The sequence below is a fragment of the Chrysochloris asiatica genome, unplaced genomic scaffold (genome assembly GCF_000296735.1).
Source record: "Chrysochloris asiatica unplaced genomic scaffold, ChrAsi1.0 scaffold00128, whole genome shotgun sequence".
NCBI classification, from domain to species: Eukaryota; Metazoa; Chordata; class Mammalia; order Afrosoricida; family Chrysochloridae; genus Chrysochloris; species Chrysochloris asiatica.
In genome coordinates this window covers 5,235,413-5,253,999 of record NW_006408646.1, presented here as the reverse complement: position 1 = coordinate 5,253,999, position 18,587 = coordinate 5,235,413, and the positions used below count along the sequence as shown (strand labels likewise).

Below are 18,587 nucleotides of genomic sequence, written 5' to 3'. Positions count from 1 at the left end.
CAGAAAACCAAACAAGACAGTCCTGGAATTCTGAGCTCCAGAGGAAAGGATAGAAAAGTGGATTAAGTGTTTACTGGGAGAGAGAGTTGAACAGGCATGGCAAGAGAGGAGGTGACTGATGAGCAGCGGCAACCAAACGGGACCTGCTGTGGCCATCTTGAGAATTCGTGAACAATTTTAGAGACGAGAAAACGTATACATATAGCAGAAACCTACCTGCGGCTCACGGAGACAAAGGTGCAAATATATTTCATATTTTTCCTTTTTTCTGACCAGCATACAACCCCAGGGAATTTTCCCATTTTCCAGGTGGTTGGAGCCATTTGGAGGTTGTGAGCCTTGGGGCATATACAATACCCCACTGACGCAGGCTCAGATCCAAATCTGCAAAGTTGACCCTAGCTGGCCCTGAACTGGCTCTCTCTCACTAGAAGGGATTAAACTATGTGTGTGGTAGGAAAAAAAAGTGTGCTGGGGGGATGGGGGGGTAGCAAGAAAAGGAGGCTGGCAATCTGTGTGGGCCTGCCAGATGCAACATGGCCATTTTGAACTTTCTCAGGTGAAAGGCAAGAGGCCAGTAGGTGGTGGACCACACCACTTATTGGTGGAAAGAAACCACTGACTTTCATTTTTCAGTTTTTGTTTGATATTTCTCCTTTTTCTTGCATCACACAATAGGAGACAGCAACTGTGGCCATACACTGAAGCCACAATCATATCCCCTACAATCCCACCAATTAGACAAGAGAAAATACCAGTTGCTATACACAAGTAGCAACTACAACCAACATTGGCTAAATCCACTCTGAATTGAACACAGAAGCTCATCTCCTGATCACTACCCCAGGAGGCAATTGGTGAGTACCTAAGAATACACCAACATACATTCATTAACTTAATACAAATACAACAAAACCACAATGCTTAGAAAACAGAAGAATTTTTCCATTCACGTGAAAAAAGAAGACAGAGTAACTCAAACAAATGACCAAGAGGTAGAGCTAGAAAATGCTTTTGAGGAAGAAGAGTCACTGGAACTACCTGAAAAAACAATTCTGGAGAATGATATTGAAGTACATCCAAACGTTTCACAGAAAGGTTGAGAAAACAAAGATAAACTCAGAAAAGTGCTACAGGAACAATCAAACAAAAAAGATATAGCAGAATCCCGGGCCGGAACCAGAGCCGCGACCAGAGAGCCGGCCCGGGTCCCACCAGGAAAATATTTCTGTGGCAGGGGAGGGACCTGGCCTGGCTGCGGTTCAGGGATGAGTGGGCACGGCTCTCGCAGCCCAGGAGACCCAACTCTTGGCTTCCGCCCAGGAGGCGTCTCTTCAGCTCTAAACTCGCCCTAGGTGAACCGCCATGGTGGGCTGGATCCAGGCCCAGCATCTTCAGGGAGATGCGCTGCGCCAGATGCAGGTGCTTTATGGGCAGCACTTCCCCATCGAGGTTCGCCACTACTTAGCTCAGTGGATTGAGAGCCAGCCGTGGGATGCCATCGACCTGGACAATCCTCAGGATGGAGCCCAGGCCACCCAGCTCCTGGAGGGCCTGGTGCAGGAGTTGCAGAAGAAGGCTGAGCACCAAGTCCAGGAAGACGGATTTCTACTGAAGATCAAGCTGGGGAACTATGCCACGCAGCTCCAGAACACATACGACCGCTGCCCTATGGAGCTGGTCCGCTGCATATGGCACATTTTGTACAATGAACAGAGGCTGGTCCGAGAAGCCAATAATGTAAGCGTCCCATGGTTGTGGGGAGAGGCGATGGGACGTCTTTCCACACGTCCTTCTCTCCAGACACAAATGTGTTTATGTAAAACAGTAGCATGAGGAGAGCCAGTGAAATAAGAGACATGAGCAAGTGTGTGAAACTGTGACCTGCAGGCACAGAGGGACCACCTGGGTTCAATCCCAAACTCTATTACTTACTAGCTATGTGATTTGGACAGATTACTTAACCTCTTGGGGCCTCTGTTTCTTCCTTTGTAATGAAGGACTACATAGGGTTGTTGTGAGGAATAAATGAGATACAGTGTGGGCCAGGGATAGACAAACAGGACAATGAAAAAGAAAACACACACATACATCTGGATTGATATCAGAGGTGATATTACACATGTTTGAGGAAAATATTAGTTATTCCATAAGTGGCCAGTGTCTGTGAGCTACGAAGCAGCCAAGGTCAATGTTAGAAGAAGTAACATGAGCAAGCTCAAAGAAATGAGATCCCGAGAAGGGGTATGGGAATTCACCTCCCAAGCACTGTACTCATAAAGACATTCAATATTGGCATGGACAATGGCTCAAGTGCTATAGTAACTGCAATAAATTTTTAAAAATGGTTTTCTTCCCACCCTAAACTGAGATGCATGAACAGCAAACAAGAACAGTGTACACACTTGCATTTTCTAACTATACTCACAGGAGACAGTTGGTGAAAGCCTGAGAACACACTAACAGGTAATCATCAATTAAATACAAATGTGACAACCCCGTGATCCCTGAAAACAACAGACAATTAAAACTCATACGAACAAATGATAGGATGGCTCAAACAAATGACCAAGATGCATAGCCAGAAAACACTTTTGAGGAAGGAAAAGTAACGGGACTGACTGAAAAAATAATTAGAAAGAATCGATAGAAAAATTGAGGAAAGCAAGAGAATGTAGTAAAAACTTTAGAAGAATTCAGGAAAACATTATAAAAACAAACAGATAAAATAAATGCAAATTTTGAAACAACACAAAACCTGCAATTAGAAATCCAGATGATTAATACTATGATCTCAGAAATAAACAATACTTTGAAAGGACAAAGGAATAGATTGAAAAGGAAGCCCAATTATTGAGTTTGAAGATAAATCGCTCAATACTAGTATGCTAGAAGAACAATCAGAAAAAGGAATGAAAAAAATCTGAAGAAAGTTTAAGAGTTATGTGAGGCATCATGAAGAGGACATTCAGGGGTGACTGGAAGGGAACAGGAAGAGACAATAAAAAGCACAGAGAAAATTGTTGAAGAGTTGTTGAAAGAAAACTTCCCTAACATCATGAAGAAGCTGAACAACCATTCAAGAAGCTGAACAAACCCCAAACAAGATAGACCCCAAAACAAAATCACCTAGACTTAACATAATCAAAAACTCCAAAACCAAAGACAAGAAAAGAATCCTGAGAGCAGCTTAGGAAAAATGAAAAGTTACCTACAAAGGAGAACCAATAAGACTAAGCTTGGTGGGTTTGAACTGCCAACCTTGTGATTTGCAGTCTAGTGCTGATCCTACAGTGCTACACCAGTAATCCAAAGTGAATAGAGGTAAATACTGTTAACGGTTGGTACATGGACAGGATTGCAGTCGTTGTAATGAAGCTAAGTATATGATTTGTTGGGTGTAAAACTGGTGATCTGCTCTGATGATCTTCACTCCATTCACAATAAAAAGTTAAAAAAAAAAAAAAAAGATACAACATTGGAGACAACACAAAACCTGCAAACAGAAATTCAGAAGATCAATACTAAGGTATCAGAAATGGACAATACACTGAAAGTGCAAAGGAGTAGAATTGAATAAATGGAAGCCAGAATTAGCACACTTCAAGATAAATCTCTCAATACTAGTAAGATAGAAGAACAATCAGAAAAAAAGAATGAAAAACTGTGAAGAAAGTCTAACATTCATGTGGGACAACATGAAGACAAATAAGCTTATGGGTAATCAGAATTCCAGAACAAGAAGAGACAAAACCACAGAAAAGATAGTTAAAGAACTGCTGGAAGAAAATTTCTCTAAATCATGGAAGTTGAAATGATAAGTATTCAAGAAGCTGAACAAACCCCAGGCAGATAGACCCCAAAAGAAAATCATCAAGACGTATCATAATCCAGCGCTCCAAAATCAAAGACAAGGAAAGAATCCTGAAAGCAGCTCAGGAAAAACAAAATGTTAGCTACAAAGGAAAACCAATAAGATTAAGTCCTGACTTATCAGCAGAAACCATGCAGGTAAGAAGGTAACAAAGAGACATATCCAAAATTCTGACAGAAAACAACTGCCAACTAAGAGTCATATACCCAGCAAAACTGTCCCTCACATATGACAGCAAATCAGAACATTTCCAGATAAGCAGAAATTAAAGGAATTTGTAGAAACCAAGCCAACTTTACAAAAAATACTAAAGGGAGTCCTTTGGACTGAGAACCAACAACAACAGACAACAACCATAGATTGATATACATGGCAGCACCACCCAGAATTCAATCTAGATATAGAACTATCCAGAGTAAAACAACCCTACAAGACTGAAGATAGGAAATCAGAGATATCAATAATGAAGACAACTACCGGGCAAAAAGACGGGAAAGCATAGTTACAGACTGTCAAATGGTGAGGAAGTCAAGTCAATTTCAAGATAAAAACAAACTACTTTAATTTGGGGAAGAAATTAATAAATTACAGGGTAACCTCAAAGAAACATAATACACTTTCACATCAAGTCAAGAAAAAGAAAATCCATGAAGATTTTGTAAATATTAAGATGATGAAGAAATTAACAAGATAAAGCACCACACTCACACAAAAAGTGAACTCAGCACAGGAAAAACCTGTGGAACAAAGAAACCAGCAGCACCATGAAAAACACACACAAGAAATAATGCAATCAATTCATACCTAACAATAATTAATGCTGAATGCCAATGGATATAGAAAGCAGTCAAGATATAGAAAGCAGCAGAATGGGTAAGAATACAGGATCCTTCAGTATGCTATCTGTAATAGACACACCTTACACTCAAAGACAACATATCAGAAAAATAATACATCATGACCAAGTGGGATTTATACCAGGGATGTGAAGATGGTTCAAGACTAAAAAAACAACCAATATAATCCACTATATAAATTTTGAAAGGGAAAAGAACCACATGAGCATATTGACTGGTGCAGAAAAGGCATTTGACAAAATTCAACACTCATTTTTTTTTTAATGTTTTTATTATGAATTGAATAAAAGTTTACAAGGCAGATTATCAGTTTTATATTCAACAAATCATATACCTTGTTTCATTATAATGATTATAATCCCCTCCATGTACCATCAGTTAATAGTATTTCTCTCTCTTTCTTTTTTTTTTAAACACTCAGGCATACATAATAATTTACACCTCCAAAAGGCACATTCTGCAAGTTTGCCTGCTGGCAGCCAGCTCTCAGTCCCTCTCTTCCCATGAATCTAGAGTACTCAGCTGTACCCTCTCTCCATGTCCCCATCTCTGCCTCTGTCACTGGTGTCGCTGATTCTCTGGATAAGGTCCTACATTCTGCTTGTGCTCTTCTCCCTTGATGGACCTAGGGTCCTCTGTTTCTGGATGGTAAGATTAACTACACCCCCATTTTTGTTTTGCAAAACTTCTACCTTTACAGTTGTGACAGCCACAATTAGTCATGATAACAATTATTCACTATTGAATCATAAGAATCTTATCTATATCTCTTTTTACCAGACCCATCTAGACAAGATGAAAACTATTTCGTGGGGACTCTATCTTCCCTCACACACTCTTAAACTAAACTCCCTCTTGAAACCTTGTAAGTCAGTCAGTCACTTCGTGCCTTTATTGCCCCCTCATTTTAGGTAGCCAATATCTAAGTTGTTCGTCCCTATCTATCCTGTGTACAGAGGGGATACCTGATGTGAAGACTCCTTCCCTCTCTGCTGGTATTTAGAGCTATTACCTCCATGAGTATAAGTCAAGTTCATCAAATTGTAGCAATGTACCCTTCTTTAGACAGCATAAGAGATCATTATACACATGGACCTCACCAGATGGAATACATAGAAATCAAATTGACTACATTTGTGGAAAAAGACAATGGAAAAGCTTGATATTATCAGTCAAAACAAGGCCAGGGGCAGACTGTGGACCAGACCATCAATTACTCATATGCAAATTCAAACTGAAGCTGAAGAAAATGAAAACAAGTCCATGAGAGCCAAAATATGACTTTGAATATATCCCACCTGAATTTTAAAGATCATTTAAGAACAGATTTGATACATTAAACACTAAAGACCGAAGATCAGAAGAGTTGTGGGATGACATCAAGAACATCATACATGAAGAAAGCAAAAAGTCATTAAGAAAACAAGGAAGAAAGAAAAGGTCAAAATAGATGTCAGAAGAGACACTGAAACTTGCTCTCCAGTGTAGAGATGCTAAAGCAAATGGAAGAAATGAGGAGTTCCAAGAGCTGAACAGAAAATTTCAAAGGTCAGCTCGAGAAGACAAAGTCAAATATTACAAAAAAATGTGCAAAGATCTGGAGTCAGAAAACCAAAAAGGAAGAAAACACTCAGCACTTCTCAAGCTGGGGGAGCTGAAGAAAAAATTCAAGCCTCAACTTTCATTATTGAAGGATTCTCCGGGCAAATTATTGAATGATGCAGAAAGCATCAAAAGAAGATGGAAGGAATACACAGAGTCACTGTACCAAAAGGAAATCGTTGATGTTCAACCGTTTCAAGAGGTAGCATATGATCAAGAGCCAATTATACTGAAGGAAGAAGTCCAAGGTGCATTGAAGGAATTGGCAAAGAACAAGGCACCAGGAATTGATAGAATACAAATTGAAATCTTTCAAGAAAGTGAGGCGGCACAAGAGGCACTCCCTCATCTATGCCAAGAAATTTGGAAGACAACTATCTGGCTGACTGGAAGAGATCCGCATTTGTGCCCATTCCAAAGAGAGGTGACCCAATGGAATGCAGAAATCAGCGGACAGTATCTTTGATATCCCATGTGAGTAAAGTTTTACTAAAGGTAATACAGAAATGGCTGCAAGCATACATTGACAGAGAACTTCCAGAGGTTCAAACTGGATTCAGTAAAGGACGTGGAATGTGGGATATCATTACTGATGTGATGGATCTTGGCTGATAGCAGAGAATACCAAAAGATGCTTACCTGTGCTTTATTTATTACACAAAGGCTTTCAATTGTGTGGATCATGACAAGCTATGGACAACACTGCAGTGTATGAGTATTCCACAACACTTAATTGTGCTCATGAGGAATCTGTACCAAGAGGCAATTGTTTGAACAGAATATGGGAACACTGAACGGTTTAAAATTAAGAAATGTGTGTGACAGGGTTGTATTCTTTCACCATACTTATTCAACCTGCATGCTGAGCAAATAATCTGAGAAGCTGGGTTATATGAAGAAATAGGTGGAATGAGGATTGGAGGAAGACTCATTAACAACCTGCGATATGCAGATGATAAAACCTTGCTTGCTGAAAATGAAGAGGACTTAAAATATTTACTGATGAAGATCAAAGAGCACAACCTTTGGTATGAATTGCATCTCAGTGTCAAGAAAACAAAAATCCTCACCACTGGACTAATAAACAACATTCTTATCAACAGAGAAGAGATTGAAGTTGTCGAGGACTTCATTCTTCTTGGTTCAACTATCAATACTCATGGAAGCAGCAGTCAAGAAATCAAATGACGTATTGCATTAGGCAAATATGCTGCACAAGACCTTTTTAAAGTGTTGAAGAGCAAAGATGTCAGCTTGAGCACTAAGGTGCACCTGACCCAAGCCATGGTATTTTCAATAACCTCATATGCATGTGAAAGCTGATTAAGTGAATAAGGAAGACTGGAGAAGAATTGATGCATTTGAGCTATGATGTTGGAGAGGATATTGAAAGCACCATGGGCTGCCAAAAGAACCCACAGATCTGTGTTGGAAGAAGTGCAGCCAGAGTGCTCCTTGGAGGCCAGGGTGGCCAAACTTTGTCTCTCATACTTTGGGCATATTGTCAGGAGGGACTAGTCACTGGAGAAGGCTATCATGTTTGGTAAGGTGGTGGGTCAGAGAAAAAGAGGAAGTCCCCCAGTGAGATGGATTGGCAAAGTGGCAGCATCAATGGGCTCAAGCGTAGCAACAATTGTGAGGTTGGTCCAGGATTGGGCAGTGTTTCGTTCTGTTGTGCATAGGGTCACTATGAGTCAGTACTGACTCAATGGTACCCAACAACAACACCTCTACAAGAAAAAGATGAACAACCCAATTTAAACAATAGGCACAAGACATGAACAGACACTTTACCAAGTCAGACATTCAGGCAGCCAACAAATATAAGAAAAAATGTTCACGATCATTAGCCATTAGGTCTTTTCCTTCTTTCTTGCTTCTCAATGACCTTTTGCTTTATTTCTGTATGATGTTGTGCATTTGGTAGCTATGAAGTGGAACAGACTCCACAGCACCACACAACAACAACAACAACATTAATCTCTGTTCTTGATGTCATACCACAACTCTTCAAGACTTTGGTCATTAGTGCCTTATGCATCAAATTTGTTCTTGAAATGATCTCTAAATTAAGGTGGGATATGTTCAAGTTTGTCTGTTGGCTCTCATGAACTAGATTTTAATTTTCTTCAGCCTCAGCATGAATTTATGAGTAATTGGTGGTCTGTTCCATAGTCGGCCCATGGCCAAAATGATATGGAGTTTTCCCACCATCCCTTCCCAGATGTAATCAGTCTGATTCCTGTGTATTCCATCTGATGAGGTCCCTGAATTTAGTCATCTTTTATGTTGCTTGAACACGGTATTTGCAACGAACAAATTGTTGGTCTTGCAAAATTCTATCATGCAATCTCCAGCATCATTCTATCACCAAGGCCATATTTTCCAACTACTGACCCTTTCCCTTTGTTTCCAACCTTTGCATTCCAATCACCAGTAATTATCAATACATCTTGACTGCATGTTTGATCAATTTCAGATTAAAGGAGTTGGTTGTTGTTGGGTGCCATTGAATCAGTACTGATTTATAGCAACCCTCTGCACAACAGAATGAAACACTGCTCAGTTTTGTGCCAACCTCATAATCATGGCTATGTTTGAACCCATTGCTTCTGTTGCTGTGCAAATCCATCTCATTGGTGGTCTTCCTCTCTTTCTCTGATCCTTCACTTTACCAAACATGATATCCTTCTCCAGGAACTGGTCCCTCCTAATAATATGCCTGAAGTATGACAGACAAAGTCTGGCTATCCTGACTTCCAAGGAGCATTCTGGCCGTACTTCTTCCAACACAGATTTGTTTGTTCATTTGGCAGCTCATGGTACTTTTAATATTCTCCTTCAATATCATAACTCAAATTTGTCAATTCTTCTACAGTCTTCCTTATTCATTTGTCCAATTTTCACATGCATATGAGGTTATTATAAATGCCATGGCTTGGGTCAGGCACATCTTAGTTCTCAAACTGACGTATTTGCTCTTCAACACTTTAAAGAAATCTTGTGCCTAATGCAATACATTGTTTGCCTAATGCAATACATTGTTTGATATCTTGACTATTGCTTCCATGAGTGTTGATGGGTGATCCAAGCAAAATGAAGTCTTTGACAATTTCAAACTTTTATTGATTTATATGGATGTTATTTATTGGTCCAGTGGTGAGGATTTTTGTTTTCTTTACATTGCGGTGCAACCCATACTGATGGTGCTGGTCTTCATCAGTAAGTATTTTAAGTCCTCTTTGCTTCAGCAAGCAAGGTTGTATCATTTACATATCGCAGGTTGTTAATGAGTCTTTATCCAATCCTGATGTCATGTTCTTCATATAATCCATCTTCTCAGATTATTTGCTCAGCATACAGACTGAATAAGTATAGTATACAACCCTAGCACACAATTTTCCTGATTTTAAATCATTTAGTAAATTATTTTAAATCATTCAGTAAACCCTTGTTTTGTTGTATGACTGTTTCTTGGTCTATGTACAGTTTCCTCATGAGCACAATGAAAAGTTCTGGAATAACCATTCTTTGCAATGCTATCCACAGTTTGTCATGGTTCACATAGTGTGTACATAGAGGCAATGTACCAAAAAGAAATGGTTTATGTTCAACTGTTTCCAAAAATAGCATATGAGCAGGAGCCCTTTGGTATGGATGGAAGAAGTGCAATCTGCGCTGAAGGCATCGGCAAAAAACAAAACTTCAGGAATTTATGGAATACAAATTGAAATCTTTCAACAAATTGGTGAAGCACTGACAGTGCTTATTCATACTTGCCAAAAAATTTGGAAGACAGCTTCCTGGCCAGGCAATTGGAAGAGATCCATATTTGTACCCATTACAAAGAAAAGTGACACAGTGGAATGCATAAATTATCAAACAATATTATCAATATCACATAAAGTAAAATTTTGCTGAAGATAATTCAAACTGCCAGAAACACAAGACAGATTCAGAAGAGGACATGGAACTAGGGATATCATTGCTGACGTCAGATGGATCTTGACTGCAAACAAAGAATATCAGAAATATGTTTACTTATGTTTTATTGACTATGCAAAGGCTTTTAATTGTGTGGATCATGACAAGCTACAGACAACATTAGCAAGAAAGAGTCTTTCCTGAATTCTGATGCCACATTCTTCTTCCTATAATCCAGTTTCTCGGATTATTTGTCAGCATGCAGATTAAGTATGGTGAAAGGATTTAACTCTGGTACACACCTTTTCTGATTTTAAACCATGTAGTATCCCCTTAGGAGCGCTATGGCTCTTTAGGATAAGCACTGGACTGCTAGCCACAAGGTTGTCAGTTTGAGTTCACTGGTCACTCTGTGGGAGAAAGATGAAGCCTTCTGCTCCTGTTAAGATTTACCACCTCAGAAACGCTGTACAAGGTCACTATGAGTCAGACCCTACTTGACAGCACTTAACAAGTCTCCCTTGGTTCTGTTTGAATGGCTGCCTCTGGTCTATGTACAGGTTCCACAAGAGCACAACTAAGTATTCTGGAATTCCCATCATTTACAATGTTATCTATAGTTTGTCATGATCCTCACAGGCTAATGCTTTTGCATAGTCAATAAGGCACCAGTATAAGCATCTGATAGTCTCTACTTTCAGCCAAGATCCATCTGATGTCAGCAATGATATTCTTCATTTGATATCCTCTAGCTCACTTTTTTTTTGTTGTTAAGTGCTATTGAGTCAGTTCTGACTCATAGCGGCCCTGTATATGGTTTCTGAGGAGCTACTATGTGGTGTGTTTGAACCACCAACCTTGCAGTTAGCAGCCCAGAGCTTATCTTACAGCACTACACCAGGACTCCTCTAGCTCATTAGTGTCTAGGATATTGATCTTTATACATTACATTTCATGTTTGATGATTTCCAAGTCACCTAGATTCATATTTTGTATATCCGTGTACATTTCTCAAGCTAAAAAAAAAGAAAAAATTCAAGTCTCAAGTTCCAATATTGAAAGGTTCTATAGTGTAGCACTGTAGAACAAGCACTGGACTGGTAATTACTAGGTCAGTGGTTCAAACCTACCAGTTGCTTCTTGGATATCCTATATAGGATTACTATGAGTCAGAACTGACTCAATGGTACCTAACTACGACAATAATATGAACAAAATATTGAATAACACAGGAAGCATCAAAAGAAGATGAAAGGAATATGCAGTCACTGTGCCAAAAAGGATTGCTTGACATTTAGTTATTTTAGGAGGTAGCATATGATAAAGAATTAACAGTATTGAAGGAAGTAGTGCAAGTTGCACTGAAGGTATTGACAAAAGCAAGGCTTTGATGGAAAAACAGGAATTATGGAGCATTAATCGGGATGTTTCAATAAACAAATGCAAAGCTGAAAGCGCTCACTCATCTATGCCATGAAATTTGGAAGATAGCTATTAGTCAACTGACTGTAAGAGATCCACATTTATGCTCATTCCAAAGAAAGATGATTCACCAGAATGCAGAAATTATTGAACAACACCATTAATATCACACTCAAGTAAAATTTGGCTGAAGGTAATTCAAAAGTGGTTGTAGCAGCATGTTGACAGGGAACTGCCAGAAATTCAAGGTGAACTCAGAAGAATGAGGGATTCCATTGCTGATGGCAGATGGATCCTAGCTGAAAGCAAAGAGTATCAGAGAGATGTTTATTGGTGTGTCAAATATTCTATGCTTTTAGAAAAGATAGTGGTATTCAGTATCAGGGTGGTGGCAGTTGGGTTGGAAAGGAGTGAGACCTTAGAACTCAGGAGACTGGTATCCAGCAACATTTCTGACTCCTGAATTCCTGTCAACTGATATTTTTCAGTCTCTATAGTTCTGTCATTGCCAGAATGTCATACAGTTGAAACCTACAGTATGTAGCTTTTCCAGACTGATTTCTTTCACCAAATCAACATGCATTTAAGGTTCCTTCATATTTTCTTGTAGCTTGATAGCTCATTTCTTTCTATCACTGAATACTTCTTATTGTGTGAATGTTGTTATTGGGTGTCACAGAGTCAGTTCTGACTCATAGTGACCCCACGAAGCAGAGTAGAACTGTCCCATAGTGTTTTCTTGGCTGTAATCTTTACAGAAACAGATCATCGAATCTTTCATAAGTAGAGCCACTGGGTGGGTATGAACTACCAACCTTTTGGTTAACAGTGAAGTGCTTAACTATTTGCACCACCAGGGCTCCTTATTGTATGACCACCTGCACCTTTTAACTAACAACCCCTCCCTCTTAAACTACATCCAGCCCTACCATCATTGTCACTTCCTGGTTTGTGTAGAGGCAGTGAGTCTAGATTTGGACTTTGGTTGAGTGATTTTGGAGAAGAAAGTCTGGGTTTGCTCTAGATTGGGCACTGTTGGGCAAAGAGAAGGGATAATTCTGTAATTGCATGTCGCCATAAATCTTGCCTATAATGTGGGCTGACTAGAAGAAGGATAGCTCTGTAGTTGACAAAGAAGAAGCAGTCACTAGTATTAGCCAAGAGAAGGGGATGTTTGGTATCTTGTGGGTTGCCCAGTGACCTTGTTTTTGTCTGTGTTTAAAATGATGAAACGGCCTTGTTCTGTCTCATTTTCTCATGGTCTCACAGTGACCTTGTCTGATGTTGGTGTTCTGTGAAATTGTTTTTATTCAAAAGAAGACTAACATGGCCTACCTGTGAGTGCCAAGTCAGCTTCCAAACCAAACCAGTTGCTACTGAGTTGATTCCATGGTGACCTCATGTATGTCCGAGTAGAATTACGACACAGGCTTTTCTTGATTGTAATTTTTATGGAAACCGGCCACCAGGCCTTTTCTCTCTTGTACCACTTGATAGAGTGCTGGTGGTGCAGTGAGTTAAGTGTTGGGATGCTAACCACAAAGTTGGGGTTTCAAGCCCACCAGCCACTCCGTGGAAGAAAGATGAGGCTGTCTACTCCCGTAAAGATTTCCAGCCTCACAATGAGCTGCTGGGTCTGGAGATTCAGGTACATAGTCTCAGGGGACACCATGGTCTATTAGTATAATGTAGTATCTAACAACACTCTTCTACATCCTACTTTAGTGAGCAGTGACTGAGATTGCATAAGCTCTTGAGCAACCATTTAAGGTGTGACTCCATGTGCAGAGGAAAGAAAAGTGATGAAAATTGAAGATGCTTGGAATCAATTAGTCCAGTGGAATAATGGAACACAAGAAAATGACCCTGAGATCAGAAGAACTAGATGGTGCCCAACTACCACTACCAATTGCTCTAAAAGGGATCGCATTAGAGGTTCCCAGATAGAGTGGGAGAAAATGTGAAACAAAATGCAAAATTATAAAAAAGACCAGGCTTACTGGTCAGAAAGAGACTAGAGGAACCCAAAACTATGGCCTTCAACTACCCTTCAGATCTGGACTGGAACTCACCCTGTTGTCATTTTCGTTACTAAGTGCAGTGCAGTTGGTTCCAACCCATAGTGACCCTGTGTAGGGTTTCCGAGGAGTGGCTGGTGAGCTTGAACTGCTGACCTTGCAGTTCAAACAACTTTAAAGTCCAGTGCATTAACCCATAGCGCCACACCAGGACTCCTGGAACTCACCCTAGTAGCCCAATTTGTAACCAAGCTATAGATAGGTATGCTGGTTGGTTGGTTATGTGCCGTGGAGTCGGTTCTGACTCATAAAGACCCTGTACAGGGTTTCCAAGGCTGTAAATCTTTACGGGAGCAGAAAGCCTCATCTTTCTCCCGCAGAACAGCTGGTAGTTTCGAACTGTTGACCTTGCAGTTCGCAGCCTGATTCGTAACCACTACGCTACCAGAGCTCCTTGTAGATACGTATAGAGATGGAAAAACACCAGTAAAGTATGCTCACCATGGAATAGTAGACCATGCAAGATCAAAAGGGCAACATTTACCTAAGGACAAAGTTCAAAAGGGTTGGGAAGGAGGGTAGAATGAAAATAAGAACCACAAGGAGTAATGGAATAACTGTTGTTACTTGGAAGGGATTGAACTCATTAAGATGATGCAAAGTAAATGATTTGTTGAATGCAAAACTGATGATCTGCTCTGCAAACCTTCACTCTATTCACAATAAAAAGTTTAAAAACAAAACCTTTTACAGCCTTGAAATCAACTTGATGGCAGTGGGTTCAGTTTATTTTGTTTGGGCTTAGTGGATTCGAAGTGCCATTTAGATTAGTTGTTGTTGTTGAGTGCTATTGAGTCAATTCTGATTCATAATAATCCTGTATAGGGTTTCTGAAGAGCAGCTGGTGGGTTTGAACATTGTGGCTCATAGTCTAGTGCTTATCCTACAGTGCCACACCAGGAATCCCGAGAACAAACCATTTGTGCCTGTCAGGGACCTTTACAGACAGCTGAGGGCTGCCTCTTTTTTCTCCTTTCTCATCATTCCTGTATTTATGTGTTGTTGTTGTGAGGTGCCTTTGAATTGGTACCAACTCACAGCAACCTTATGCACAGCAGAACAAAATACTACTCGATCCTAGGCCAACCTCACTATTGTTGCCACTCTTGAACCCATCGATGCTGCCACTTGGCCAATCCATTTTGTTGGGGGTCTTCCTCTTTTTCTGACCCTCCACCTTACCAAAAACAATATCCTTCTCCAGCGACTGGTCCCTGCTGACAATATGTCCGAAGTATGAGAGATGAAGTTTGGCCATCATGACCTCCAAGGAGCACTCTGGCTGCCCTTCTTCCAAAATGGATCTATTGGGGTTTTTTGGCAGCCCATGGCACTTACAATATTCTCCTCCAACACCATAACTCAAAAGCATCAATTCTTCTACAGTCTTCGTTATTCACTATCCAGCTTTCACATGCATATGAGGTTATTGAAATTACCATGGCTTGGGTCAGGCACACCTTAGTCCTCTAGCTGACAACTTTGCTCTTCAACACTTTACAAAGGTCTTGTGCAGCAGATTTGCCTAATGCAATATGTCATTTGATTTCTTGACTGCTGCTTCCGTGAGTGTTGATAGTTGATCAAAGAAGAATGAAGTCCTTGACACCTTCAATCTTTTCTCTGTTGAATAAGAACATTGTTTATTGGTCCAGCAGTGAGGATTTTTGTTTTCTTTACATTGAGATGTAATCTATACTGAAGGTGCTCTGGTAGCATAGTGGTTATGAATCGGGATGCGAATCTTAAGGTCAGCAGTTTGAAACTACCAGCTGTTCTGAGGGAGAAAGATGGGGCTTTCTGCTCCTGTAAAAATTTACAGCCTCGGAAACCCTGTACAGGGTCGCTATGAGATGGAACCAACTCCACGGCACACAACCACCACGTATTTATGTGGGATCCCCTTTAATCCTTCATCCCAGCCTCTCTGGAAACCTCTAAGAGTGGATTACAGAAGCTCCTCTGATCCTGCGCTGGGTTAGGCCTCCTGTCAGGTGGGTCCATAACAACTTGCCCTTGCCACTCCATGGCACAGATTTCTAGATGCTTTCACCACAAGGAATGTGCCTTCCCCAAAAGGCTGGAAGCTGTAGGAGGCCAGGGAGCTCATCAGCCTTGTAGTCTGTTGACTCTCGGGTCTGACTCCTAGTAAGTGCTCAGCCAGACTAGAATGAATGGCACCAATCCAACCTTGCTCTTTTCTGCTCCTCTGTGGGTTGTTGGGCACCACTGGAAAGCTTGGAAGAGCTGCACACTAGGAGCTCCTCAAGAGAGTTATTCCTAACTTAGCATTGCCTCGTCCCTGCTTTCATTGTTTTCTGATTTTCTTCACTATAAAATAATTTTATTTATTGTAAAAATTTTCAATGCTTTTTAATTGTAAAATAAAGCTCAACTTGTTTATTACTTGACTCCCACACAAGACTGTAAACTCCATAGAAACAGGGCCATGTTCATCTGTCCAACACCATAGGGCATGCACATAGCAAATATTCAAGAATTGTCTATTGAATGAATGAATCCCCAGTGCACAGAGGTTTCTGAGCAGTTCAAGGACTTGCCAAGACTACAGGGCTAGTAGAAGATGTTTCTCTTCCAGTGGCTCTCTCTAAAGAGAATCCTTGCAGAAAAGGCAACTGGGTGAAATCTACCATTTATTGCTTTCTGAGTACAGTAAGTAAGACTTAAAGATGAGAACAAGAGACAGACATAGGAATAAATGTATATGGCCAACTGATCTTCAACAAGGGTGCCAAGTTCACTCAATGAAGAAAGAATAATCTCGTCAACAAATGGTCCTAGGACAAATGGATTTTCATATACAAAAGAATATATATACATGAACTTAAAACAGATCAATGACCTAAATATAAGAGCTAAAACTATAAAATTCTTAGAGGAAAAGACAGGGATACATTTTTATGGCCTTAGATTTGGCAATGGATTCTTGGATATAACACCAAAAGCATAAACAGTAGCAACAAAAAAAAGATTAAGTTGAACTTCATCAAAATGTAAAATTATCAGAACACAAAAAGATAGAAAAATACTTGTAATTAATGTATTTGATAAGGGTTTAGTATTTTATAATTCAACAACAAAAAGACAAGTGATCCAATTAAAAATTAGACAGAGGACTTGAGTAGGCAGTTCTCCAACAGCCAATAAGTACATGCAAATATGCTCATCATCATTTGTCTTTTGGGAATTGTAAACCAAAACCACAATGAGATACTGCTTCACACCCACTAGGATGACTATTGTCAAAAGACAAACCACAATACAAAAAATAGCAAGGGTAGACACATGTTAACTTGGGTGACACGGAAGACAACATACAATAAGAGAGGTTGGTAGAATGATGAAGACAGGGAAGAACACAAGCATTAAAGGGGATAGATATAAATGCTGTTATATACACAACTCTGCAATAATGGAGTACTACAGGTTGGTACATGGACAGATACACAGGCAGAATGAGTATGGGAGCAAGAGGGGAAGTATACCCACAAATACATACTAGTTTCACAGGGGATGTTTGTACATCGGTATTACTTTTGCTACAAACACACCTATGAATGTGGTGGGACATACAGAGAAAAAAAATGATGACATCTTCTTGGACATTACCAAACACCTTGAGGCAATGAGTATTGGACCTGCAATCTCAGAACCATATGATCTCAGGGGACACCATGGTCAACTGGCAAAGCATAGTCTACAAAAACAGTGTTCTACATCCTACTTTGGTAAGTAGCAACAGAGATCTAAGGTGCAACTATTGGTCTTTCCATGTGAGGAAGAAAGAAGAATGATGAAAATTGAAGATGCTTGGAATCAATTAGTCCAATGGACAAATGAAACACATAAACATCAGTCTCCAAGACTCTCAGACGAGAAGAACTAGATGGTACCCATCTACCATTACCAACTACTTTGAAAGGGTCCTGGATAGGATGGAACAAAAACGTGGAACAAAACTCAAAATAACAAAAAAGATCAGGCTTACTGGTCAGAAATATACTGGAGGAATCCAAGACTATGGCCCTTGATCACCCTTCAGGTCTGGAACAGAACTCACCCTTGTGGCCCAATTTTCAAGCAAGTGGCCCAATTTTCAACCAAGTGACAGATAGGTATATGTTGTTGTTGTTATTAAGTGCCTTTGAGCTGGTTCTAACTCATAGCGACCCTGTATAGGGTTTTCAAGGCTTTTTAAATCTTTGTGGGAGCAGAAAGCCCATTTTTCTCCCATGGAGCAGCTGACGGCTCAAACCACAGACCTTGTGGTTCTCAGTCCAGTACTTGTGTGGCGCCACCACACTCCCAGATAGGTATATTGGGTAAACTATTACATTAGTGAGCTATGCTCAACATGGTAACCATTCCAGATCAAAAGGGAAACATTTACTTGGCAACCAGATTCAGAAGAGTTGGGAAGAAGAGTGGCATGGAAATAGGAACCACAGGGAAAAAGTGGGATAGCTATTGTTAAACAGAGGGGATTGCAATTATTAACAGGAAACAAATTATATGATTTATTGAATGTAAAACTGATAATCTGCTCTGTAAACCTTCACTCAATTAACAACAAAAAGTTTCCAAAAAGATGGGATTAAAAAAAAAAAATAGGAAGGGTTGGGAAGGATATGGAGTAAGTGGACACCTAATTCATTGTACGGATTGCACCTCAAGATAAAGAAAGCAAAAATCCTCACAACATGACCAATAAATGTTGTTGTTGTTGTCAGGTGCCATCGAGTCGGAACCGACTCATAGCGACTCCATGCACAGCAGAACGAAACAATGTTCGATCCTGGGCCAACCTCA

General features: G+C 40.1%; 1 protein-coding gene across 1 annotated transcript in view; it reads left to right on the top strand.

Moving 5' to 3' along the window:
• Nucleotides 1–1,365: 1,365 nt before the first annotated feature.
• Nucleotides 1,366–18,587, top strand: part of LOC102827550 (signal transducer and activator of transcription 5A-like) — an 85,339-nt gene continuing 68,117 nt past the window's right edge. The window contains exon 1 of the mRNA XM_006869298.1: nucleotides 1,366–1,740. Within this exon, the coding sequence (XP_006869360.1) occupies nucleotides 1,366–1,740 (375 nt within the window). The remainder of the gene's footprint in view (nucleotides 1,741–18,587) is intronic.